The sequence below is a fragment of the Maylandia zebra genome, linkage group LG19 (genome assembly GCF_041146795.1).
Source record: "Maylandia zebra isolate NMK-2024a linkage group LG19, Mzebra_GT3a, whole genome shotgun sequence".
Classification (NCBI taxonomy): Eukaryota; Metazoa; Chordata; class Actinopteri; order Cichliformes; family Cichlidae; genus Maylandia; species Maylandia zebra.
Genome location: NC_135185.1, coordinates 19235018 through 19262237, shown reverse-complemented (window position 1 = coordinate 19262237; position 27220 = coordinate 19235018). Strand labels below are relative to the sequence as shown.

At 40.5% G+C, this 27220-nt stretch overlaps 1 protein-coding gene across 5 annotated transcripts; it reads left to right on the top strand.

The window, feature by feature from the left end:
• nin (ninein (GSK3B interacting protein)) lies at nucleotides 1-25374 on the top strand. 5 transcript variants are annotated; one of them, XM_014409806.3, is made up of 29 exons: nucleotides 1-278; nucleotides 2690-2902; nucleotides 4279-4372; nucleotides 4891-5063; nucleotides 6785-6830; nucleotides 6953-7128; nucleotides 8558-8704; nucleotides 9307-9474; nucleotides 9625-9761; nucleotides 9971-10111; nucleotides 10943-11117; nucleotides 11267-11377; nucleotides 11567-11656; nucleotides 11749-11884; nucleotides 13069-13190; nucleotides 13429-14537; nucleotides 14784-17114; nucleotides 17418-17516; nucleotides 17620-17689; nucleotides 17814-17981; nucleotides 18069-18185; nucleotides 18481-18594; nucleotides 18792-18938; nucleotides 19021-19200; nucleotides 19310-19444; nucleotides 19532-19633; nucleotides 19740-19832; nucleotides 22831-22944; nucleotides 24513-25374. In XM_014409806.3, the coding sequence occupies exons 2-29, from the start codon at nucleotides 2711-2713 to the stop codon at nucleotides 24717-24719; spliced, it is 6894 nt and encodes a 2297-aa protein (XP_014265292.3). In that variant the 5' UTR covers nucleotides 1-278; nucleotides 2690-2710; the 3' UTR covers nucleotides 24720-25374. The 5 variants fall into 5 exon arrangements, with proteins under 5 accessions (XP_014265292.3, XP_014265291.3, XP_014265295.3 ...); XM_014409805.3 differs by lacking the exon at nucleotides 1-278 and adding an exon at nucleotides 2468-2534; XM_014409809.3 differs by lacking the exons at nucleotides 1-278; nucleotides 14784-17114 and adding an exon at nucleotides 2468-2534.
• The last annotated feature ends 1846 nt before the right edge of the window (nucleotides 25375-27220 follow it).

The window sequence follows — 27220 nt, the reverse complement described above, 5'->3', positions numbered from 1 at the left end:
TTTTCAAAACCCGCTACAAGCCGGAGGAGGATGATACAGCCGCGGACACAAAGCAGCCAGCAGCAAATCCCTGACAGCTACTTTCTCGGTAATGTTAGGGAACAAAATGCTGCTATCGACAAATTAGCTGCTAGCTGCTCGTCAAACTTGCTGGAGCAGAAGGTTTACCTGCGCTGTAGCGGGAGAAATGTTGTAGTTTAAAGTTTTTTAGAGGTGTGTTTAATCAGCAAATTTGACTCGAGGAAGGAGCCAGCTGTCCGCAAAGTTTCGACACTTTGGTGAGTTTATTTTTTCTCAGACATTTCTTTGTTTCTTTCTTTCTCTTCTCCAGCTCTGGGTACTTAGCTTCTTTCATCCTAAAAAAGTGTTCCCTCACGTTCCCAAATGAACTAGCGCGGTTAGCATAGCCCATCACTTTCCTTATGACTAGTGAAGCTAGCTAAACTGCATTACAGTTATTTTATTCTCACAAGTGACTTTAAATCTTTACTTGGATGAAGACAGGGAAAAGTCAGTGAAGCAAAACATACACGAGCAGCAGCTGACTGCTAACTTTTTTCCATTTTGATTTAAATGGCGTTAAGTAAGCGCGCTAATGGAAATAAAATGCAGTTTTGCAGTTTGTATCACCAACAATTGCCCTCACATTTCACCCAGAGTTGTTTAAATGTGACTGAGATGGGTTGTTTGCAGGCTTTCAAAGTTGTTCTTTTTCTAAACTTTCTCACATAGATCTACAGAAAATGGGAACATGGGAATTATCTTTATGTAGTTTCTTTGGACAGGTTTGTATAGAGAGAGAATATCAAGTCCTCAGAGAAAACAGATTAAAATGTAGTTGCTTCATCTCTAGTTCAATCATCAGGTTTTTAAGTTTTGTCTTTACTGGCTAAAATCTTTTACTGACACTATGACCAGTGAATGCTGGGATGGTTCTAGGATTAACCTATTTTTCCCCCCCTCCTAATATGAACTGGTTTTACTCCTAAGCTACAGCAGCTGTCAACCCACAGCCACCTTGAGCCTCTGTGGCCAAGCTTGAGGTAAAGGGCTGCTTGGATAATTGGCTCAGAAGTTTGTTTGCAGAAACCTGAATAAGTTCAACAATGCCAGCAAGATGTGCAAAGAGATTTTTGTTTAGTAATCTGTTCAGGAGTCACGCATGTAAAATACAGCGGTCCTAAGCAGTTGCCCAATGCTTGCTTTTGCTTTCTGTTTGTCGCCCTGTTGCTCTGCAAGTTTACCAAACATTAGTTTTCTGTAAGCTGCCATACTGCTGAACCATTATTTTCCTGCGTGCCATAAGCTGCACAAATGTGCAGATGTAGAATAGTGACTTGGCCTTTGTGGACAGCCTATTGTGTGCAGTGAATGGGCACCCCGGGTCTGGAGTGTGGGGGGACACCTGGCCGAGCACTTGATGATTTCACTGAGAGCAGCTGGAAGAGCAAAGGGTCAGGCAGCATATCTATTGTATAGATGAGCCCTGAGTGGGGAGTTTCAACTCATTAGACATACTGGTATGTTCTTTATGTTGAATTTGTCTTATGCACAAATATATATATTATGTTAGGACAAACTGAAGTTAGGTGATCAAAATATATAAAATATATAAAGACACCTAAGGAGGGTGGAAAAATATCATATTTTTGAAATTCAAGAAAAAAGTGGACAGTACAAATTTAAAAAATGTAACAAACAGACAAATCTTATTAGAGTTTATGTAAATAAAAATAGAAACATGTATTCTAACTCTGCTCAGCCCAATTTAAGCATCACCTTTAGTAAGCTTCATGTGGCTGATCTCAGCTGTTGTGTCTGGAAGTTATGTCATTGCTTAAGTTAGTAAGACTCTGTCTTTTTGCTTTGGACCAATGTCAGCTTCTTCTCTTACTTCAATCCCACATTAAAATATTAGCCTTGTAGTTAATTCGCCAAGGTTGATTGTCTGCATTGCTATCATTACTTCAGGGAAACGTGGCTTACAGCTGACTTGAACTCCAGACTTGTGTTTTGAGGCGCTGCTCTCTGTCCATTTGCTTCTGTTGTTTTTCAATTAGAGAAATGATGCAACCCAATTGACACAAAAACGTGGTCCATGTGTAACTGAATCTGCCAGTCTGGAAATGCTGGCACACTGCTCTGGTCTAACTTTCTCAATTAGTCCCTGGCTGCTCTGTCCACTTGGCTTGGTGCCACTGTGTATTCATTGTTTTCTTGATTAGCTGTTTCAATAGCATGTAATCTAAATACTTACAGATATTTAAAAAACAAATTATTTGGTGATCAAAGTGAAATAAATTAAGATTCATTTTTATTTATTTAATGAATTAAAAGAAAGTCATGGTTGTTGTTGGATATCTTCGTGTCTATCAGTTTATCCGTTTGTCTAATCATTGTAATTGGATTACCTAAAGCCTCCACTGCAAATGAGGCTGGAGCAGTGCGTTGAAAGCTCAGTTGCAGGGCAGTGCTCTCAGATGAAGTTGTTGGTAAGAACAGATGCTGCTGAGATTGATGAAGCCATCCTGTTTGTGAGTATCTGTTAGCACTGTGACTGAATATGTAAACCCTGTCAAGGTACTTTAATGTCTTGCCTTCATCTTGTCTGCTATTGTCTGGCATATCATCCTCGAGAGGCCCAATAGTTGTAATGGAAAGTATGACATCTCTTTCACTCTTTCTTTAGGGCAGGGTGCTGTCCTGTGGGATGGATGACGGGCATGAGCAGGACCAGTACGAGGAGCGGCTGAAAGAAGTTTTTAACAGCTTTGACACTAGCGGCTGTGGCTCTCTGTGCCCAGAGGAGCTCTCCGACCTCTGTCAGTCGCTGCACCTTAATGATACCGCTCCAGCTCTTCTCCAGACTCTGCTCCAGAGCCAGGACCGCCTCACTGCCAGGGTGAGTTTATTCCACTGCTGCTAAGCAGCCGTTTCATCATAAACAATCGTCATACTGCTAATGTGAAGTCTGAAATTATACATTACCTGGTTGGAAATGAGACACGCACCCCCTTTTTAAAAAGCTGTTATTTATGCAGCAATATTCATTTCTATTACTAGTGTTGAATATATGCTACAATCCCAATTTCATGCTGTGTAATGATTTTTGGCCTGTTCCATGTGCACACAGTTATTTTTCATATTCTCTGAGTCTTTTGAGTTTTTTGATGATACTACATGCTGTAGATTATGAGATATTCAAAGTTTTTCCAATTTTGGATTTGGGAACAATATTATAACAATTTTGTAGATGCAGGTTTTTTTTGTGTATTGGTAAACCTCTGCCCAGCTTTACTTCTGAGAAACTCTGCTTCTCCCTCCCTCTCCCTTTTTATATGTTATGTTATGTGACCTGTTACCAAATAACCTAATTAGTTTCTCCAGCTATTTATTTTTCATAACGCTTCCTTTGTCAGCCTTTGGCAACTTTTTTTTTCAGAGACATGTAGCTGATTTTGAAATTTAAAAGCCAGTATTTGTCATTAAATAGTAATAATATTTCAGTATGTTCTGTTGTGACTAAAATATGGATTTACGAGATTAGTAAAACGTAAGTGCTTTCTATCTACCATTTACACACATTGTGATATTTGGTTCCACCTCCTGAGCTACAGCCATGAGGTAGAACAGGTATTAGTTGTGCCCCTTTTTCTTGTGCACGCCAGGATTTTTCATATTTATTTGCCATTTCATTGTTTGCTTAAGATACCAACCCCTGGTCAGCTCCAACCCAGGTGTCAAGTCAAACTATGTGCTGATCACACACACTTTTATTTGAGAGAGGGGCCGTTTGGAAATGTATTAAAAAAAAAATTAAGGACAGTGGTTCTGATAGTTCAACCCATAAATAAAGATGAGACGTATCCAAACAGCTTAACTCCACATGCTGGCATGGATGTATGTTTGTATGTAAGCGTGTAGACAGACGGGTGGCTATTGTCTGGCAGGTGTGGGTGTTAGTGGACGGGGTAAATGTTAGCAGAGGGGCCGCCTAAATGATTGCTCACGGCATCCAACAATAAAGTCAAAAAGCCCCAAGTATCCCCCTCCCCTCCAACACCATCTAAACCCGGGAGCCGTCAGCCTCCGCAGCACAAAGAAAATCACCATATTCAGGGTTGGCAGCTGTTGATTCTTAAAATGTGACCTTGCTGCCCCTGCTCAAACCCTCCTCCACACAGACACCCAGACTCCACCTCACCCACAGAGAATAGCACCCATTGTAAGGAATTTCATGAACTTTCTGTAAGACGTATTTCTTTAATTCATTTGCAGGTTGACTTTGAACAGTTCAAGGATGCTCTTATTCTGGTTTTGTCTTCATCCATCGAGCCACCTCAGGAAGAACAGGAAGTCCTGCCAAAACCAGGTAAAGTCTTAATGGTTGTGCACAAGTGGAAAAGCCCCTATGCACAGCCACGGGACCCAAAGCAAGTCTTTGAAATGACTTATGTTATTACCATGCTACTTATTGTGTAGATGATGACAGATGAGGTTGGATGTAAGTTCAGTTTCTTTACAGATCTGTCATCATTACATTGTGTAAGATCCTTGTTATATGTCAACACAAAGATTGGACCTCATCAAAGCAAATACTACATTGTCAATATTTATGCCTGTCAGTGAAGCATGATGTATATTGAACCTATGTGGTTCCTGTTAATTTCTCTAAAGGTTGACATTTAGTTCATGGCTGTTTTACTGAAACAGATGTGGCTTTGAAAAGATCCTAAAGTTACAAGATTTAGAGAAGTTATTTGGAGAAGTACATACCGGAGGCTTTGCTAAATGCTAGTCATCACATTTTTTTTCCTGTTTTTGTTGTGCTAAACTGCGAATAAATACTCTATGCATATTATTTGACACTTTCTTGTTATTTTTCCTCAGAGTCTCCTGAGATCAAACCAAAGTTTGTGAAGAGCGGTAAACGTTATGGCCGCCGTTCCACACCAGAGTTAATAGAGCCTATTTCAGACTTGACTGAAACCACACACGTAAAACCAGCCGACGAGGAGGATTTGGAGGACAACTATGACTCAGCTGTTCCCAGGAAACGTGAGGTAAAAGGCTGAGACCGATCGGTTTTTTCATCTCGAGTGCCATCCTTATCGCTTCCTGTCCTTGCGTGATTCCCTGCAGCCACGGGCCGGCATTCAGGCGTTATTCTTAGCTAATCAGCTTAGCGGCATGCAGGGCAGATCCTGTAGTGTAATATAAGCGTTCCAACGCAAGATTCACAAGGTCCTATTAGTTGCATAACAAATTAGTACTGTCTGTAAATAACATTGTGAGGATAATTAGTGTTTGATAAGCCTTGAGTAATTAACACCTAACCACAGCGTTTGTGTAACGTCAGACTTCATCAGACGATTTATGTGCTGGCGGCTATGCAGAGGTTTAAGAATAGGAGGTTTTAAAAATGTACATCCTGTGTTTTTGGCACATGCTGAAAAGGAAAGGGACATGAGACTTGTCACAGTTTTTATTATCAGGTCATTTATGTCCGTGAACAATTGAACGGTGTGGGTGTGTGGTTACTCTGATCTTCTAGATCTGTTTCTTGGTTAATCAGACTCACTTCTGACATGTTTCCACACGCAGTCCTTTCTCACAAATAGCATACAGCAGAGATTTTCAGTTATTAGTAGCTTACTTTAAATCCGCTCCGAACGACGATACATAGTCAATTAGCAGGTTGTTTAACCCTGTAAAGCCTGAACTATGAAATAATTGCCAGAAAATTCACATGACTGAGTGTTTATTGAACCTTCTGACAAATCTTTATGAAAATAATGCCTTTAGTATTCAGTTACTTGTGCAGAACTTTGCAAAGCTGGGCTGCAGTAAAAGAAACTCCTCCAAGTGTTCACCAGTGCAATGGTGGTAAGTTTAAGCTTGGATGGAGATGTTAGTATTCTGTGTATTGTCTCTGACTCCACCCAGAGATGCCAAGCAGCGCAAAAGCAAACACTATTGGAGATGCTGAAACTGAAGCGCATCTTGGCATTGAATAATCTTGCTGCAACAATGCTGAAAGTATCCAGCCTGGGGACCAGCAGATGGGGCTGGGTCAGGGGGCTCTGCCTCAGAGACTGCAGGCCCGCTGCTTGGGGAGGAGATTGTAGGCCTGTGTCAGGGAAACAATGAGCTCCGCTACCCCTTCCCTCCTGGATGCCCACACTTCATGTATCAAAACGCCACTTGCAGAATCCCATCTGCTCTTCATTCCCTCACTGCTGGTTTCCCAAACAATAGGTGGGAATTCTGGGTTCGGAGTTGGAGATCAGCGATTAAGGTCTTCAATATTTCTTCACAAGGAAATTATTTTTTTTATTTTTTCGAATTGAAAATCATTTAAAACCTTTTTTGTGAGGCTAGTTGTCAGGAATAACCCCCAATAATTTTAATAATTTTGAGTAAATACCTTCACGAAATTGCAGATGGTTGAGGTTATTTGATTTATTTGCTTGATTTCTATGCTATTCTATTCTTCTATTGCCGAAATCAGTCCTTCAGACCTCCCCCGTCAGGGCCCGTGCTATTACAAAAGGTCCTGTGTATGTGTGTTTTTTGCAGCCCCCCCCTGCATTCAGACTCAAACTTGTCTGATTTAAAACCACGCTTAAACACACACACACACACACACACTCTCAGCTGATTGTCTCATGAGAAAATCAGAGGGGGGTTGGGACAATTGTTCTCAGTAGATATTTTAATGGTTAACTGATTCCAAACGGAACTGATTATAGCTCATTTTATCTTTTATATGTTTTTGTTTCAGCGCTGGAATGCTCACGAATCAAGCACAGAGGAATATGAGGCAGAAGGTACGTTATATTCAAATTAATTTTAGACATTTTACTTCATACAGGACATAGCTTTGTTTGGTTTTGTTGTTTTTGTTTTTTGTTTTTTTTGATGCATGATCTAACTTTTGTCTTGTGTGCAGGTCAGATGCATCTCTGGAACCCGGATGAGCCGAACACGCCTCGGGGATCCATTGTTCCCCTATCAGCTCATTTAGAGGAGAGGCTGCGTGAAGCCTGCGAGGAGATGGAAATACAATGGGACGGATGTGCTGGTCACAGTGAACTGCTTGCTCTCTGTGAGCATTTGGGTCTGGAGGTATGTTAAAGGGAAAAATGCAAAGATTTGAAATTACCCATGATTTAAAATAACCATATCTGCCTTGGTCTTTTTTCTTTATTCTTTGTTGTTGTTTTTTTCCCCTCCTTTTCTGAGGGCACTTATAATGGTTAACAAAACAAAAACCTTTTTTTTTTTTTTTTTTTTTTAAATCTTCCACAGACTTTTACTTTTTTTATTTTTACTGATATGAAAAGGTCCTTCAAAACTTCTAAATAACTTAAGAGCCTTTGATAATGTTTTGGGTTTTTTTCCTAGTAAAAGGCATGATATTGTCTGCTGATTTGATGGCCTTGCAACACGGAAAAGATCCCCAGAATTTAGATAGTCCCTCATCTAAGCAACCTCTGGCACAATACTTAATCATGTTCCCAGCAGTAAATCTTAAAGGAAGAGGATCAACAGACACAAATTTCATGATTTATTAGAGATTATTACTTTATCATCTAAAGTTGTTAGCAAATTTTCTGTCTTTTCATTAACTAATTACTGCACTTCTACATATAAACTAACTGCTTACACCGATTTGAATTTGCTTTGGTCTTTATATATGTCGTGGCAAAGATTCAACAAAGTGCTGCATTCTTCAGAGATTTTGGTTCAGGTTGGTATGATGGCATCACACAGTTGCTTAAAATTTGTCAGCTGCACAAAGATGCTCTATATGATTGAGACTGAATGAGTTTGGAGACCACTTGAGTACAGTGAACTCATTTTCAATAAACCAGTGTGAGAGGATTTGAGCTTTGTAACATTGCTCGTTATCCCGCTGGAAGCAGCCATCAGAAGATGGTAAACTCTGGTCAAAAAGTTATGGACATGGTCAGCAACAATACTCTGTGGTGTTTAAATAATGATTAGTTGGTACTAAGAGGCTTGGTGTGTGCAAAGATAATCTCCCCCATTACACAACCACCAGCCTGAAAGGTTCATACGAGGCAGGACGGATCCATGCTTTACAGCTGCTTGTGCCAAATTTTGATTCTACCATCCAACCATGTTTTTCCAGTCTTCTACTGTCTAATTTTTGTGAGCCCATCTGAAAGTAGCTTCAGTTTCCTGACCTTAGCTAACAGTAGGGGCACCAGGTGTGGTCATGTGCTTCAAGGTTTGACGTGTTTTATTCAGAGATGCTCTTCTGCATACCCTGGTTGTAATGACTGAGGTAATGTTGCCTTCTTATGAGTTTAAAGCGGTCTGGCCATTCTCCTCTGAGCTCTGCCATCAACAAGTTCTTTTCTACCCAGCGTATTTCTACACTGGATACGTCTTCTTTTTTCCGACCATTCTCTGATAACATAAAGATGGTTGCATTTTATTTGGTTTTACTCAAGTAAAATGCAGTATAAAGGTATTAATAAAAAAACCTTGCGTTTTCATTTTTTTTCTTTTTAAATATATATATCAGGTGAATGGAGATGCGCTCCTAAGCCTGTCTGCCGATGGAATGATGACTGTTCAGGAGTTTGTATCCAGGGTTGCAAACCACAACAAACCCCCCACGCCATCAGCCTCAACACCCTACAGGCAGCTTAAACGGCATCACTCCACTCAGGTATGCTATTTGTGGTTTGAGCTTCACCAGGTTAGGAGACTTGGGGCTAATTTCAGGGTTGTGTTTGATGCTTTTTGAAATTCAGAAAAGGCTCAATCTCAAATTCAAATTCAAATTTTATTTGTCACACACACACAACCATACACAGTATGACATGGGGGTGAAATGCTTGTAGCTGTACAATGCCCGACCATTAAATGACAGAAGAAAAGTTCTACAATATTTACAATTTACTACAAAAATTTACAAATTAACTTAGGAATTTACAGTAAAGAATGTGCAAATAGCAGAAGAGATTATAAAGATAAGGATTATAAATTATAGGAATTATAGGATTATAGGAAATGTGTGGTGGTGCGTGTGGTGACGTGTGTGAGAGTCCAGTCTTATAGTGACGTGTTTGGGAGAGTCCAGTCCTACACCTGGTTCAGGCCCCGAATAGCCTGGGGGAAGAAGCTCCTCTTCATTCTCTCTGTTTTGGCCTTAAGGGAGCGGAAGCGCTTCCCAGACCTCAACAGTGAGAAGAGTCCAATCTCTGTAGTATTTTGTATTTTCTCTGCTATGATGTATAAAAAAAAAAAAAGTTTTTCTTCTACCTACAGCCTTTTGATGAGGGGGGACGGAGGATAGCTACGCCCTCTTCTTTAACCAGCACCATTGGCATGCGTCTGTTCTCCTCTCTTGATGATGGCACCGGTTACACTCCTGTGGAGTACATCCTGGATGCCTGGATAGAAGACGGAATAGAAAACAGCACTGATATCCTGCAGGTACATTACTGAAGTTACACTTCTTACTCTTCTTAGTTTATTTATGGTGAAACAAACAGTGTTTCACAAAATTGTTGACTTTGAATTCATCTTCAAAATATAATTGGAATGTATTTAAAATGGGATTTTAATTGGAAAACTTTTTTGCAGGCTTTGAACTTTGAGCTAGATGGAAAACTGAGTCTTGGTGATCTCACCATGGCACTTGAAAATGAGCTACTCGTTACTAAGAATGGGATTCACCAAGCGGCACTGGCGAGCTTCAAAGCTGAGATCAGATATCTCCTGTGAGTATGAGTCATCATCATAATACAGCTCATACAGATCTTAATACCATCTGTTGATCAATGATTAACTGGATTGTGAACTACTTAAAGCTGATAGTGTTGAAATTGAAATCAAATCTTTTTTTAAAAACAGCAGGATTGTTGTTTTTGTTTATCGTGCCGTGTAACTCGTGCACAATTATTGTTCCTGTTGGTTTTTCTGATCTCAGAGAGCGTGTAGACAGAGAGCTCAGAGAGAAAGAGAAAATCCGATCTGATCTGGAAAAAGCAGAGAAGCAGAAAACGCAGCTTGCCAATGAGGTGGATGAGCATCACTCTGCAATTGAGCACATGAATAACCTCAATCTCAGGTAATTTATCATTCCAGTCGCACCACACGTCTTTTGAGATGCTTTTTATTAAATTTTATAAAGTCCAGTGACTGACTAAACGGAAGGTTTGGAAACACATTTGTCATGTTTAACTTTTATTAAATTAAAACCTCATTCCTCAGGTTTTAATTTATTACATCTGTTATCTGAATGAATTTCATTCATTGATAAACTGCAGTTGAGCCTGTTTAGCTTGCTTTACTTTAACTAAGAAATTTTGTTTACTCTAAGTGTTTGTGAAGAAAAGTTGAGAGCAAATATTAAATCTACTTGCAGTGTACTAGACCAAAACACAATGTGCCACAGCTGCCCTAAATTACCGTAACAGTATAGATAATTAAAAAATATTTTTTTGTATTTATAATGGTTAATTTCCCAAACAAGCTCTTTAATTGAAATGACATTTTTACAAGTAAAGTATTGTTATTGTTTTTATCCATGACTTTTAAAATTGTGTTTTACAAAAATGGTAACGCACTTTAATATTTTTGTGTTTAAGATGCCAAATTTACTTACTTTCCTAAACAGAAAAATCCTCTTTAATGGTTCTGCTTGATTAATATCTGATCTCTCAAAGTTTGGTGTGCCGGCTCAAATTTGAGTTTAAAAATGTGAATTCAGTTAGAGTTCAGTGACTTACAATATTTATTTATTTTTTTTTTTAGGTTTGTTTTAGGTTTGTTTTGTTTTTTTGACAGATTTCTAAAATATTTGTACTTTATTGCTTTTTTTATGACAGGTGATTCAATAAATTTGTTAAGTAATGTATATTAAGTGTTGAGTTTTTCTGCTGTGGATGATCATCTGCAGGAAGCTTGAGCAGGACCACAAAGAGAAGCTAGCGGCAGTAAAATCTGAGCTGATGAGGGAGATGGAGCAGATTCAGCAACAGGCTTTCCTGCAGCGTGACGAGCTGGAAGCAGAGATCGAGAAGATCAGGGAGGATGAATCTTTCATCCGAGACCACCTCTCCATCTCGGTGAAGGTAACCGAATAATTCATGGTGTGCAAGTGTATTTGTTTTTTTTTATTTTGTTAAGCATGGAATATGTCAGTGTTTCTAATGTACACTGTGTTCTTTATCCCCAAAAAATAATTTGAAAATATAAGAATCATGATGTTGTTCATTTTCAGGAGAACAGACGTCTGGAGATGGAGTTACTGGACTGCAATGAAAAACTAGTTGATGCTCAAAACCAAATTACTAAACTCCAGACAAGTTTGGACAACATTATGAAAGATAAGGTGCAGACACATTTTAAGATGCTATATAATGGATTTTCATAATATTGACTTTCACCTTTTTCGCTTGCAATTTGAGTTTCATGTTTGTTTGTTGTTTTGTTGTTGTTTTTGTTATTGTTATTTGTTTTGGTTTTTAAATATCTGTCTGTGCTAGCATGATAATTAGTATATGATCTTTTCTTATTTTAGTTTGGTGATCTGGACCCTAACAGTGCAGACTTCCTCCTCCAAGAGGAGCGCATTAAACAGCTACGCAGCGGCTATGAAGCTCAGTGCAGGGTAACTACGAGAGACTGTTTTTTCCACACAGGAGCGTGTAAAATGTGCTGACGTGACACAGATGTTTAACGTTAAGTACTCTTATTCCGTAGGAATTACAGGATCGTATCGATGAGCTGCAGTCAGAGCTGCGGGAGTTCCACAGCCTCGGCAGAACTCATCAGTCTTGTCAGAAACCTCTCTCTGAGGAGCTGGAGAGTAAAAGCCCTGGAATGGAGTCTGACCCAGGTAAGCCTATAGTGTAACATTGCAGTAAAATAGTGCTCAAAATCATTAAAGAGGACCAACTGCATACATGACCTATCGTGCAACAGTATTATTAAATTCACTGGTGACACAATTGCTGTTGGCCTGATATCAGGTGACGATGAGTCAGCATGCAGAGGTGAGTTACAGCAACTGTCAGTAAACAACCTGGTTTTGAACATTACTTAAACCAAAGAGCTAATAATGGACTACAGGAAAAGGCTTGACTCAGTCTCATTCTGCATTAGTAGGAAGTGTGTAGCGTGTGTAAGGTCATTTGAATTGGGTTTCCCCCTATCATTGAACCTTTCCTGGTCAGACAACAGTACTGGAACAGGGGAAAAAGGCACATCAGAGACTACTTAGAAAATGGTAAAATGGTAAATGGCCTGTATTTATATAGCGCTTTTCTAGTCCCTAAGGACCCCAAAGCGCTTTACATATCCAGTCATCCACCCATTCACGCACACATTCACACACTGGTGATGGCAGCTACATTGTAGCCACAGCCACCCTGGGGCGCACTGACAGAGGCGAGGCTGCCGGACACTGGCGCCACCGGGCCCTCTGACCACCACCAGTAGGCAACGGGTGAAGTGTCTTGCCCAAGGACACAACGACCGAGACTGTCCAAGCCGGGGCTCGAACCGGCAACCTTCCGATTACAAGGCGAACGCCCAACTCTTGAGCCACGATCGCCCCAGGAAAAACAACATTGAGCAGCAACTAAACACACATAGGTGTGGGATGCTGGCTGCTCTGTAGCAGTCAAAAGGGTGCTGCAAGGAGTGGTACAAACAGCAAAGAATAAAAAAAAAACACTGGTTGCCAGCTGCCATCCTTGGAGGACATTGCACGCTACTTTAAAAGAGCACAAAACATCAGGGACTGCTTTCACCACGCTCACAGTTTGTTTGGACTGTTGCCCTCAGGCAGGCGATACAGATCACCCAAAGTACACAGCTATAGCTTCAGAGACTAACTGGGTCCTGAACACTTAAATGCACTGATAAATTAATGCAGTGATAACTGACTGACTCACTCTGTTTGCACTGGTTATTTAGAGGTTATTTATTGGTGTTTTATTATTTGTGTTGTCCTGCTTTGTTTTTTTAACCTTTGTCAAATATCAACCAACCCCTCACTTCTAACTTGACTTCTCACAGGTCTCGGTTCAGAGGAGGTTCAGCCTTTCAGTATGAGCCTAGAAGCAGAGATGATGGTGGAGCAGCTGAAGGAGCAGCACCTGCGTGAAATCGAGGAATTGCGAAACCAGCTGGAAATCAAGGTTAGTCTGCTAGCACCACCAGTTTTTAATGTGTAAATCTGCTGAAGAAAATGAGAAGTTTTAGAATTGGAAAGAAACGAGGAGGTGAGACCTCTGCAGGGTCCTCTGCATCTCCACTCCCAAGTGCTTTAATAAATAAATAAAAATGATTATTAAATCTAAAATATGGGGAAAGGGAATATGTGACTATTATTCAGAAATTAACTACAAGGTTTATATAAATCTTTTATCCATACAGATGAATGAATTTAACAACATGGTGGAAAAACAAAGGCTGAACCATGAAGACCAGAAAGCTTCCTTGGCGAACCTCCACCAGCAGGAGGTTCAGGCTTTAAGAGATGAGATGGTCAACATTCAGAGCCATGCACAGGAGCTGCAGAGCCAGCTGGAGGAGGTAGAGTTGGAGAGGAGTTTACTGGAGGAGAAACAGACAGAGGAAAGGGAAGAGCTTAAGAACCTCCAAGAAGAGGAGTTGGTAAAACTAAGAAACCAGCTCCTGGAGGCCCAGACTCGCACTGCAGACCTGGAAGAGCAGCTGAAGACCCTAAGAGTTCAACAGACAGAGACCGATGAAAGTCTTGAGATTGAGAAGCTGAGGACTCAACATGCCACAGAGCTCAAGAAACTAAAGGATGAGCATGCAGAGCTGTTTGAAACCAGACTAGCAGAGGAGAGAAAGGAATTACAGGAGGAAAAGGCTGATTTGGAGAAGAGATTATTAGATGATTGGGAAAGCAAGAAGAAATTGTTACTAGAAAGCCATGAGGAGAAACTAAGTGATAAACTAGAGGAGGTAAAATTGAAATTTGAGGAAGAGCGTGAGGAATTGGTGGAGACGCTGACAGAGGAGTGGCAGAAAGAGAGGGCTCAGCTGGATCAGCAGAACGGCGAGTCTTTACAGATGCTGCTGGAGGAAGAGATGCTGAGACTCGTCAAGGAGCAAGAAGAGAAGGAGAACAGTCTGAGGGAGCAGTGGGAGAGGGAACGAGCTCAGCTTCAGGAGCATCACGAGGCGGCGCTGCTCGAAAAAATACTCGAGAGGTCGCAGCTACAGGAGAAGTTTGAGCAGAGGGAGAAAAAGCTGAAGGAGAAGTGGGAGAGGGAGAGACTCCAACTGGAGGAGGATTATGAAGGGATGATCCAGGATAGGATAAATGAGGAGAGGGAGAAGTTTGAGACGGAGAAGGTGGAGAAAAGACTGGAAAGTTTGATGGCAGAGGAGAAGGCGCGTCTAGAGGAGAGCCATCGAGAAGCCGTGAAGGAGCTGAGTGTCAAGCATATAGAGGAAAGGGACACACTCAGCGCCATGTTAGACAAACTACGAGATGACATCGCCCAGGAGAGGTAAGAAACAACATTTTACCTAATTAAATTTATCAAAATTTATTCTTCAGCCTTAATCTCAAGCTAACATCACATGAAAGTAGTGTTAATCCTCTAATGTAACACCAAACAATCGAACATGATTCTGCTAAGAGATAAGGTGTCTAAGCTATTTTTTTAAAGCCTCCTGTGTTGAGGATTGTCAGCAATTATAATGTAATACTTTCCAAACTGCTTCTGTAACTGCCCTTGAATAACCATGTGCAGGAAGGACATCGAGATCAGTTTCAACCTGAGAATCAAAGAAGTGGAAGATCGTTTCTCGTGTGATCAGGAATTTGTTGCACAGCGTTTTCAGGCTGATGTTTTGAAACTTGAACAGCACTACCAAAGAGAGCTGGAGGCTCTTTCTGAAAGCCACGCCAAGCAGAAGCTCGAATGGGAAGCAGAGATGCAGAAGGCTCTCGAGAGAGCAGAGGAACAAAGAAAAATGATGGAGGAGGCAGCGGAGGGGGAAAGACAGAGATTAAATCAGGAGTGGACAAAAGAAAGAAGGGAGCTAGAAAGTGTTCACGAAGAGCAAATGGAAGCACTAATGAATGAGAAAAAGCAGCTGCAACATGAGCTCGATGACTTGATTAGCAAGGCCCAGACCAAAGAAATAGAGCTCAGCAAGCAGCTGAATGATCTCCATAACAGGCTTCAGGAAAGCCTGAAAACCAAACATGATCTTCTTGTTCAGACAGAGCTCCTGTTGAATGAAACAGTCGATGATTTTAAACAGGAGAGGGAAGAACTTCTGAGTAGTAATTCAGAACTTGAGTCAAAGTACAATGAGATGCTTTGTATTTCAGAAAGGCAGACAGCAGAGAGGATTGAACTTCTAAATGAGCGCGATGATTTAAAGATGAAGATCGAAGAGCTGGAGATGCTTCTCAAGCGGGCCGCAGTGGACTTTGAGCTTGACAGGCGTGAGCTACAGGAAAGTGTGTCGATTCTTGAGCAAAAGTTAAAAGATGCAGTTGAGATTAAGGCAGAAGATTTTAAAGTAAGAGTTAAAGAGCTGGGGATGGAAATCCAACAGCTTTCATCTTCTGTGGAAAAAGTGGAAGACAAAGAGATGAAGGAATTGAAGGGGATGAACACATTAATGGAGGAGATGCTACACAACAGAGAATGCGTTACTTTATTTGGTGAAGAAACACCTGAAATTCTGGATGAACAAGATAGCGATGAAGAGACTCTAACGGGGACTCTGTATGCAGGAGAGGAAGCCACTGAAAACGTGGATGTTTTTGACGCAAACAATGAAGATGGCTCTGCTACCAGTGACATTCGGGGAGACGGAGAGTTAATGGGTGCTAGTGAAAACCAAGAACTCCGACAAAATATCGTGCAAGAAGATATGAAAGAGACTCATGAATTGTGTCCTGCAAATGCTGATGGGTTTCAGGGATGTGGTGATGATATTTATGTTACTGATTTCCCCGAGCAAGCTGAACTTTATCACGCAGGCTGTGAGTTGGCACCTTCTGATCACCCCAAGTCCGAATCCACAGAAAACCCAAATGAAGCAGTTTTCCCAGAGATGAAATGTGGGCCCGTCTCATCACTTGAGGTCTTTGAAGATGGTGAGAACAAAGCAACTCTTGAATTATGTAAAGAGAACAATCCTCAAGATGTAGCAGCAGTGGGGTTTGAAAGCTATTCCCAGGAAGATGAGCAGCATCATGAGACTGTGGTTGTGTCCTCAGCGCTGGAGGAGACGGGTTACCCTGGTGAACCGTGTCTGGATGCTGAGGTTAACTGTTTACTGAATAACTCCCTGGATTCAGACTGTGAACATTTACTCGCAGAACTAAAGGGGGGAAACGTTAAATGTGGACATGAATGTGTGGATCAAGACTCTGATTGTGAGCGGCAGCCTTTGCTGAAACTACAGGCTTTCTATAATACGACCACAGAGGAGAACATTCTCCTGCATGAGAAGATTTCTTTGCTTCAGCAGAAGACTGAAATACTAGAGAACCTGCTGGCTCATAACAATGAAAAGATCAAGGCTGGGCACCAGGTGTTAGAGGAAAACTACAGCCTCAAAGTTAGAATGTTGTTGTTAATGGAGCATGTCAAAGAGCTGGAGATAAAGGCCTTGAAAATGACAGATCTTCAGATTAGGTATGAAGATTGCATGTGTGAAAATGCCAAACTGAAGGAGCAAAATGGTGAACTTGAGAGAAGGGTGTGGAGCCTTGAGAGCAGGATCAATATTTTCCACAGTTTCAAAGAGCAGCAAATTTCACTTGTGGATGAGATCAACAGGATGAGAGAAGAAAACACTAAACTGTCTGAGCTGTTCAGCGAATTAGAAAGGCAGGATGGGATTCTTTCAGCCTTTGGCCTAGATGCTGAACGACTGGAGAGCCCCTCAGTGGAGGCTTTTCTGGATTTAGATAGGGAACTGGAGGCGAATGTTGATGCAGTGACTGATCTTGAAGACTGCTGTAAGGCGTTGGAGAAGCAGAACACGCAACTTCACCGAACCATCACAGAGCTACAAGACAAGTCACAGACATTAAACGAAGTGACGCAGGCTCATAGGTAACATGGAGAAAACTAGGATCCCTTTGTCTTCTGTGGCCGGTGTTACCACCATCCTTTAGTGCTGTGAAGTTCTAGCTGCGACTGAGCTTCTAAACCCTCTGTAGCAGAGCCTGACAGTTTTTGTCCCCGTAGGTCATCAGCGGAGAAGCAAGAAGTTGTTTAGTGTGTGTAAACTGTAGAGTTGTTTATAATCGGTGTGCTGCAGTCCGTTTGGTGATTCTCATATGTACTCAACATGCATCGTGTGTGATGGATTCCTGCAGTTTCACTGAATTTATTTTTCTGACTTTTTGTCTCCAGATCTGAAGCCAGTCGTCTTGCTGAAGAAAACGTCATCCTCAGGCAAAAGATCTCTGCATTGAAAGAAGAGGACTTAAAGGAAGTCCAGCAAGAGTTGACGTAAGAAGCACCAAATATAGTTTGCGGCTAACCACCACAGTAGGGTTTTTTTTGTTAGTTTGTTTTATGCATAATCACATTTTCTTCTCACGCTTAATTACAGACAAACATGGGAGCACCTGAAGAAAGAGAAGCTAGCAGCTCAAAAAGCATCACAGAATTTCCAAAAACAGGTAATGTCGTGCAAAAATAAATATAAAAAAGTTTTAAATATACAAAAGAAACCAATTTGTCCTTACACACTGGATTCGATTTATTTGGACCAAGATATTTACTTAAAAACATGAATCTCCACAGATTGCAGAGCTGCGTTTGCAGAGTCAGCAGCTGGAGGATGCGAATGGGATGCTGTCAGAGAAAAATGCCCAAAATACTGCCGGTACGGAGAGTCTACGACAGCAGCTGGCAGAATTGATAAAGGAAAATGAGAGGAGGGAAGCTGCTTCTGCTGAAGAGAAAAACAAGGTAAACGGCGTTTAATGACCAGCTGATAGTCGCCACGGTGTGGTGGCGGTGGTAGCGGGTAGTTAATTGGTGGCTGTTTTGTGTTAGCTGGCAGCTTGTGTGTCTGCTCTGGAGGCAGAGTTGACCAAAGCTCTGGAGGACACTGCACAGCTGGAGGAGAGGAATATCCAGCTGTCACAGAAGCTCTCTAACCTCAGAGAGAAGGTGAGCATTAGATTATGGGCACCAAAACACTTCACATCCAACGCCACCATAATATAACACAGACACAATATTAAGAACTTCCTAACACCACCCCTTCTTAGAATTAAATGACCCAAGCTCATCCCCATCTCTGAATACCTGCAATGATTAAGATGCAGGAAAAAATACAAACTAAGTCATTTCTAGCCTTAAGCCAGCTGTGATCTGCTGAGATCTTTGGGTGTTATCTGCCCTTACCATTAAAGTTATGCAAAAGATTGCTTCCTTACACCTGTAGGTGTCTTTTGGTTGTCAGGCAATCGCGGCGGGCACAATGGAGAGTCACCTCAGCCACCTCGTAGAGGAGCGGAAGAGTGTGGATAAGGAGACTGTAGGGCTGCGCAACCAGCTAGCCAAAGCTCAAGAGAAGGTAAGGCTGCTGTAGCCTAAAGGATCTCGCTCGGTCACCAGATAGATGACAAATCGTTTGGTAATTTTTCAATAGTTGGGGTATAGTGGGCTTATTTCACAGCATTTTAATAGAATTTATAGAGATTTCTAGCAAAGCACACAAAGGACTCTAACTTGGTGCATTAATTAGCACTAATATGCTTCTTTCCACTCAAGGTCAAGACTATGGAAGAAACTCTTCAGACTGTCAACCATCAAAGTACTCGTCTGAAGTCGGACCTTCGTGTCTCGCAACAAGAGAGAGATTCTCTAAAACATGAAGTTGCATTGCTACACAAACAGCTGCAGAATGCTGTAGATAAAGTGAGGTTTTTGTTTCTCTATAGTGAGGTAAAAGACAAGCTGAGGGCAGAACAGACTGACCTTTTGCCCTTGTTAATCTCAGAACCGTATTTTGGAGATGGCCCTGCACTCAAGCGGTCTGCAGAATCACAGCAAGAAGCTGTACAGAGATGAGATGTCTCGGCTGATGGAGCAGGAGCAGCAGCTACTGAGGCAAGAAAACGAGAGACTTCAAGCAGAAGTGTGCAGCATCAAAGGAGACCTCACCCAGTCCAGAGAAAAAGTGAGCTGAGCACCACAGAAAAATGGCAGGCTTTTAAAAGCTGCTTCTTCTTTTTTTTTTTCTTTTTTTTTTTCCTCTGTTATGTGAGTTTTCTTTTCTGTGTTTGCAGGTCCGTCAGCTTGATGCTACCATACTCTCCCTGAAGCAGCACAAACATCAGAGTCCGTCCTCTCTGATGAAGGCCTTGGAACAGGAAAACTTCTCTCTTAAAAAGGAGCTTGAAGCACAAAGGGAGCTTACCATGGTGTGCATGCATGCTGCTGACTATAACCAAAGAATTTTCCGATTATATAAAATCCTCAAATTCTCACTACATGTGCTTTTCATTCAGGGCTGTGAAGGTGGACAAAGACGCACTGAGCTGGAGAGCCTTCAGCAAGAAAACGAGGCGCTCAAGGCTCAGCTGGCTCGACTAACAACACAGCTGCTCGAGGTACTCCAGCTTTTTTTTTTTTTTTTTTTTTAAAAGCTTTCTTTGGATATAACAGTTTAACAAGAAAGCAAAATAATTTAAACAATATTTTTTTTCCTATTTCCAGACTTTGCAGGCACAATTCATGGGACTCCTGCCTCCATCACCTCACAGGATGCCCAGAGGACAGCACCGTGGTGAAGATCCAGACAACATGCAGGTACAGTGCAATTCAGAACTTCCACGATGGCAAACCCGACCAAATATAGTTTACTGCTTAAGTAAGCTTGGATATATTAAATAAGTACTGCATTGGTACAATTATAGATTGACGTTCTTTTCTCACACTTAGTTTGTTCGATCACATTGCACTTTTTTCCCTTTCTTTTGTTGTAATGGGAGTTGATACATAGACCTTTGTCACAGCAGCTTCAGTTTGCCATGAAATCGTAGTTAAACGCAGGTTTTTCTAATTAATGTAGGTTCTGTTCTGTGTATTCACAGGGCCTCCATTAATGTGATTAGAAGCACCTGTGTTTACCTCCTCATTTCCCTAACTGCTGTTACTTGCTCAGATATTAAATAATGTACCGCATTTTCATATTGTACTTGTGGCTGTAAATGTCAATGGAAAAACTAGACATCATTAACATTTTCAACATCATAGCAAAAAAAAAAAAGTGTACCTGAGCTGAGTGTCCTCCATTCCTCGTCTGAGTTTTCCGCTCCTTTCTTTTTCTTTTATTTATTAAAGCTGTTTGCTGTGTTTTTGAGATTTTATTTTTTTATTATTTTTTTTTTAATACCTGTCGTAGATTCATTTTGGCACCCATCTGTCTTCATCTCCTTTTCTCATATCTGTAGAGTTTACCTTTAGGGGTCTGGTGTTTTAGCTTGTGGCACCTATGTGTTTTGTTTTTTGTTTTGTTTGTTTCTGAATTCATTGTCTTTTATTTTCAACCTTGAATGCTGGTTGAAATAGGCTGAAGTAGTTGCCATGGTGTGATCATCTGGGTGAGGTGGCTGATTTATTTATTTTTTTATTATTTTTTCCTTTTTTCATGTTTTCTCCCACACTCTGCGTAAGTCTTCATTTCCCAACAAATACAAGTTGTCCTTTTATAGTTATCATATGTGTAAGTGGCATCTTCCACCTTCATCTGTCATCATCAGGTTGCCATTAACACGTGGACTTTGTTTGAAACAAAAACATTATGCACAATATCTGCAGAAAACTCCATTTCTAGTTTACTTGCAGATTAAGTTTTTCTTTTTTTTAGTAATTGCTGACTTAGTCCTAGTTTGCCCACATCTTTGTTCAGCACGTCATCAGTGCGGATCAGTTACTGATTGAAGTTTGAGATCCCTGTATGTATGATTAGTCCTGCTGTTCATGCTGGCTTATACCACTTTCCAAATTCGCAGTGCTTAAACGGTGAACTATAAATTTGAAAACGCAAAACTAAAGAGATGTTTTCTTGGCCAGTATGAACAGGAGGAATGCTGACATCCTGCAGATTAATAAATCTGCATTCATATTAGGATTCCTAGTTCGTCTATCTTAATTTATTCGATAGTCTACACACATCTCAGGCATAAAAAGCCCATCTTTAGGATTAGAGGGTAGAGCCCTGGTGAAGTGTACCTGCCTTTTCTCTCCAGGGGGCGATGCCGGAGCAGCGGGCGGCACACGCAGACAGCTGCCGGCGGATCGGTGGATTGTAACGCCAGCGTCATTTCCTGCTCTTCGCTTTAGAGACTGCTTACATTCTGCTCTCCCTCTGTTTCCGGAGTAAAAATCTGAATGTGGCACATGAAGCCCCACATTCGTGGTGCCTGAGATAAATGGCATGAACTTGTAGTTGTATTTCATTGCTGCTAGGTGGCAGGAAAACACAGAAAAGGCTCCTGGCTTGTTTTCCCAATGGGATTTTGATCACACTAATACTTGCATTGACAGTTGATAGACTGTTTTCTAAAAAGAATAAATGAATAAAAATCTATTGAGCTTATATAGACTGGAAAGATGTAGGACCAGACCTTTGGTGGATTCATTATACATCCTGATCAGTCTTTTCAATGCAGGGTTTACTTTCTGGGAATGACTGTTATGCACTTGTCTTTTTAAAACTTGAAAGGGTTTATGACAGGGTATGTATGTATCCTTGGAGGAAAAATCTTGTCATCAAGGGCCAAGGTTAGTGCCTGACAGCCTTTTGAGTCTTTTTCTAACAATCAAACCATTCACACGTGTTATTGCCAGGTGATGCTACCTGATGTGCAGTCAGGGGTTCATGGAGATTTTTCAGTGAAGGTACCAAGTTTTTAGTCCTCTACTGTACACTTGTGTTCTGGGCGTCTTTTGTTGCTGCTGAGCACCCAAAGTGAATCACATCTTTTTGTTTTGGTGTTGTTGTTGTTGTTGTTGATGTTTTGGTTTTGGTTTTGGTTTTTTGTTTTTTAAGCAAGGACTGATCAAACATGTTTGGTAATTAATTTCAGTGTTTGGCTGGTATTTAATAATAATAATAATAATAATAATAATAATGGATACTTTATTGATCCCCATGGGGAAATTACTTGTTTTTCTCTGCATTTGACCCATTCACTCAGTGAAGCAGTGGGCAGCCCACTAAGCAGGCGCCCGGGGAGCAGTGTGTAGGGACAGTACCTTGCTCAGGGGTACCTCAGGGTAGCCGTTAAGTGGATTCGAACCGCCGACCTTCCGATCATGGGGCGACCACTTTACCTACTGAGCTATCCCTGCCCCATTAAATTAAATCTTTGTGAGGTTGGTAGTGTGTCTTTAGTACAGTGTGTCATTATGTCTGCGTTTTTGTTTTGTTTTTTAATCATTTAGTGCATTTTTGTTCTTCTTCCTACACATGCACATTTGTTTTATTTTATTTATTTTTTTCATGTTTATTAGTTTGTTTTATTTATGCATTAATTAATATTTTTTCTAGCTATATCTGGAATATAAGTCATAATTTTATACTTGTATTTATTTTTCTAGTGAATCATCCTCTCTTAAGAAATGTAACAGAAATCCAATAATAAAGAATAAAGCAACTAGCTCACAAGAAATGCTGTCTGTATGGTGTCTGACTCATCTCACGCTCACATTTCCATTTTTTTCAGAAGCTAAAAATCTCATTTTACATGGTAGTCTTGCATCAGCAGCAGTTTGACAATGTCCTTGACTGTCTTCTCCCCAGGATGAAAGGGAGTCGAAGATGAAGCGCATGGAGGAACGAATGAAGGAAATTGAGTTGTCTCTGCATAATGTCAAGCTGCTGCTCAAAGAGAAGGTTGCTCAACTCAAAGACCAGGTCAGTTCAGTTTCAGTTCATTGGCTTCCACTAATTTGTTTTTAAGCTGTTGTTCAAAGCTGGACTGCTGTTTTGAAGAAAATCTATTATACATTGGCTAATTTGGATTGTTAAACACAACCTTTCAGGAGTCTTATTAATTTAGTTTGGTTTTATTTTTACTTTGTGTATATAGCACCGGCCCACAACTGTAGCTCTCTTGCACTGTGCTTTATATTGTAAGGTAATATCCTGCAATATCAGAAATGCTAGCAATCATGACAATGGAGAAATATGATTCACTTTTAACAGAAAAAACCTCCAGTAGAGTCAAACTACAGGGGCAAACGTCTGCCACGATTACTTCTAGTGTGAAATGAAAAAGAGGGGGGGCACATGGTAATAATGACAATGCAACACAACCTGTGGGAGAAGACGGACAAAAGTTAATAATATTCATTACTGAAACATGGTCAGTGCATAATGGGAGGTTCTCCAGCAGTCTAAGCCTGTATCAACATGGGATGGTTCAATGTCATCTGATACAGCCCAAACTATAAGCTTTATCAAAACTTAAAGGTTTAAATCCAATTTTAAATGTAGAGAAGGGAATCTGCCTCCATCAATTTGGAGCTCTTTCCACAGAAGAGGAGGCCTGATGGGGTCTCATTGTTACTTTATATGTGAAGAGGAACATTTACTGCAGCTTGATAATGAGTGATTGCAGGAGTCCAGCCAAGAATGTATGAATTCGTTTTTCCACATCACTCTGAGATGCTTTGCAATTCCACAGAGATTAAATTTTTAAAAAGAGAGAGAAAGAAACTTAGAATTTAGAATTAGAAAGGTTATGTCATTAATTTAAACTACACCCATATTGTGTTTTCTGTCTTCTTAGATAATTCCAACTCCATTTAGTCTTCATAGCAATTGAAATGTATCCTAAGGGAAATAGTATGGATCCTGGTAGTCAAAGGAGCTTGCAAAGAAAAGCGTCTGGACTTCTTTAAGTTACTTGAAGATGTTTCACCTCTCATCCAAGAAGCTTCTTCAGTTCTAAGGTCAATTGGTGGGGAGTCCCAGATTTAAACCTAGTGGGAGTGACCCCCCACAGAGGGACAAAAGGACCACCTGATGATCTTCTAATCATTGTGAAACCTGGCCCCACCTTATCAAGGTTTCACAATGAGCTCACCCGAAACTCTGGCTGATTGGGACCCACACCCAGTTTCACACCTTGGCTCAGGCGATTAGAGGATCATCAGGGGGTCCTTTTGTCCCTCTGTGGAGGGATACTCCCACTAGGTTTAAATCTGGGACTCCCCACCAATTGACCTTAGAACTGAAGAAGCTTCTCGGATGAGAGGTGAAACATCTTCAAGTAACTTAAAGAAGTCCAGACGCTTTTCTTTGCAAGCTCTTTTGACTACGATGACCTGGATGACTGAGAACCTTCACAGACATATGGTACAAAACCTTGTGAAACTCCATAACTAAACTCCTTGTTTTAATGAACAATTTGAAATTATTCAAAACCTTGCCATTCAGTGTAACCCATTACAATCAATTATCTACTTTGACTTTTCTAGCTGCACAAGAACGGCAAAGCAGACGTACTAATCAAAGATCTGTATGTGGAGAATGCCCAGCTGCTGAAGGCTCTGGAGATAACTGAGCAACGTCAGAAAATCGCGGAGAAGAAGAACTACCTGCTGGAGGAGAAGATCTCTAGCCTCAATAAGATAGTGTGTGACCTAAACCCGTCACATCTTCCGCTGCCGTACCATTATAAATGATCACAAAGGACTAACTTAAAATGTGTGTCCAAGTCGATATTTGCACTCTCTTTAGTAAATACTTTTATTTTATTATATTTATCACTGCTGCAAACTTTATGCAGCAGATTCTGCCAATTCATGAGAACTGGTGGTTTTATGTTAAATATGCAGTATTTTTGTCCATTTAATTCTAACCAGTAATTAATGGGACCCATAAATAACTAGAGGTCAAACTGCAAAGAAGACATGTCTTTATGCAGTAATTTATATTTTTAAAACGCTATTACCTATTATTAATAAATATCTTACCTTTAAACTTTTTCTCTGTCCAAAGAGAGGAAAAACAATGAAGTGTACTTTTTATACAATTGTGTCCAAAAGTTGTGTGTATCTCTTCTTTCTCCAGCCCTATTGTAAAAGAATAAATAGAAACCTGTTGTTCGCTAGTAAAATCACGCAAACTGAGATGTTGAATCATGCTTTACCTAACACTACCTGAAGTTGAAAAGACTTTAAATGTCTGTCAAGTGGCAATACTTACAATTTCCTTTAAAAGTAAAATGACATGTTATGATCTGTTGCAATATATAAAGGTGTATATGCTATGTCATTATGGTTGAGATGGGGTAATGGCTGTGCTACAGGTAGAAATAAAATAAAAGGATTGTTTTTAGTGGTTTGTAAGTTACTGCTTTTTCCACAGTTATCTGATTGCACATACACATGATAACAATGTGATTCAAGCAGAATCAACATATTTAAAATTCATGCCACCCCTCCATGCCAGGAATGTCAAACTTATTTTACATTGTAGTCCTACATCCAGCTAAAGCTGTGGCCTAATAACATGCTAGAAGATGCCTCTTAATTATTCCACTTTCCCTCAGTGCGTCTCAGTCTTTGCTGTCAAATTTCTTTATGATGTACGTTCTTTAGGTTTGTCTGAGTAAATGATTAAAGCTACAGAAAAAAAACACTGGCATCCCACACGTTATACTGTAAATACAATTGTTGGTTGTTTTTTTGGGGGGGGGTTTAACTGTAGCTCCAATACAAAACAAATGTAAACAATGAAAGAAAATCATTTCGTGTCATTTATTCAATACCTACTTTGGTGTATGAAAGGATAATATGTTTTTTTAAGACACGCTGTAAAACTGGACAATACAGAAAAAGAATCTCTGCAATTTCCACAGTGTTTAAGCCATCTAGTGGGTCAGTATAGACCCTTGAGAAGCCTGTTCCAACCCCTGGGCCATTTAACATCCCTGACATACAGGCAGGGCTGGACTGGGACAAAAAATGGGCCCGGGCATTTTGACTAGAGACCGGCCCACCAGGTATTATAGGAAAATCCATAAAGCCTTTGAATGAAAACAAAAAACACTGTTGTGACAATGATGTACACTGTCTTGTTGGTATATGTATGATTTCTATATGTTGTACATCAGATAAAAACTTTGGTTGTAAGATTCAGATAATTATTTAATAAAAGCTAGACATTTTAAATGAGAATAAGAAAGAAAAGTAATTTCTTTGTACCCCCCTTTCCCTGTTAATGCTCTACCTGACCCCCTGGCAAAACTTTGCTAGACCCGCCCCTGCACAGTTCACAGTTACCAGCTGTCAGCTACTTAAAAAAGGATCCTGGTGTTATTTGTCTCTCAGAAACAGTTCATAACTTCCCTTCAACTCGTTCATGTCACCTAAAAGTTAAACCTGTTTCTCCATCACCTGTTCAGCTCTGATGATCCCGTAAGGACATCTCCTGGTTTCATCTTCATGTTTCCTTCTCGCCAGATAACCAAACCGATATCATGACCAGCAGCTTTTACAGCTCCAGCAAACATCAACTGATGCTAGAAACTGATATTAAATAAATTCTAACAACAGCTGATCAAGCTTAAACGTGCTGCTGTTGTTTAGCGCGACATCCGCTGGTTTCCTCTTTCTGGCGCGAAGTGGGCGACAAACAAGAGAGAAAAGCCGATCAGCTGATCATTGATCAGTTTCACGATTGAATGAGAGAAGAAGAGGCAGCTGCAGCATAAAGAGAATAAATCCAGCTTTGTGTCTTTTTTCATTGTAGCTGAAGTCTGGGACAAACTGTGTTCCTTTTCACCTAAATACAAAACGTGTATTATTTTCTCTGAATACAGGACGATTCGGTTTTTACGGCGTGGTTGGCAACTCTACTAACTAACCTTATGAATAAAATAAAGTTCACTATCAGTATAGCACCCACCCAGCTGTATAGAAACTCCGTCAAGCTAGTACGCAGTACAAGTTATTGTAACTGACGGTAAAAACTCAGCACAACGAAAATAAACTACACCTAAACTTGGTTTATATCTGACCCAGATAGACTGCAGGTCATAACTTCTTACCTGAAGTTCAGTTCACCTGACACTTTTTTTTAAACAGACTAAAACACATGGTGGGCCTCTCTGGTGCTGTACACAACTGGTTCACTTCCTATCTCTCTGACAGATCTTTTATGGTGAGTATGGATACATGCT

Coding starts and splice junctions, on each gene's coding strand:
- nin (XM_014409805.3), top strand. CDS start 2,481: ATGAAGTTGTTGGTAAGAACAGATGCTGCTGAGATTGATGAAGCCATC. Junction 8,705..9,306: donor AACGGCATCACTCCACTCAG/GTATGCTATTTG, acceptor TTCTACCTACAG/CCTTTTGATGAGGGGGGACG. Junction 18,939..19,020: donor TGCAGAATGCTGTAGATAAA/GTGAGGTTTTTG, acceptor TGTTAATCTCAG/AACCGTATTTTGGAGATGGC.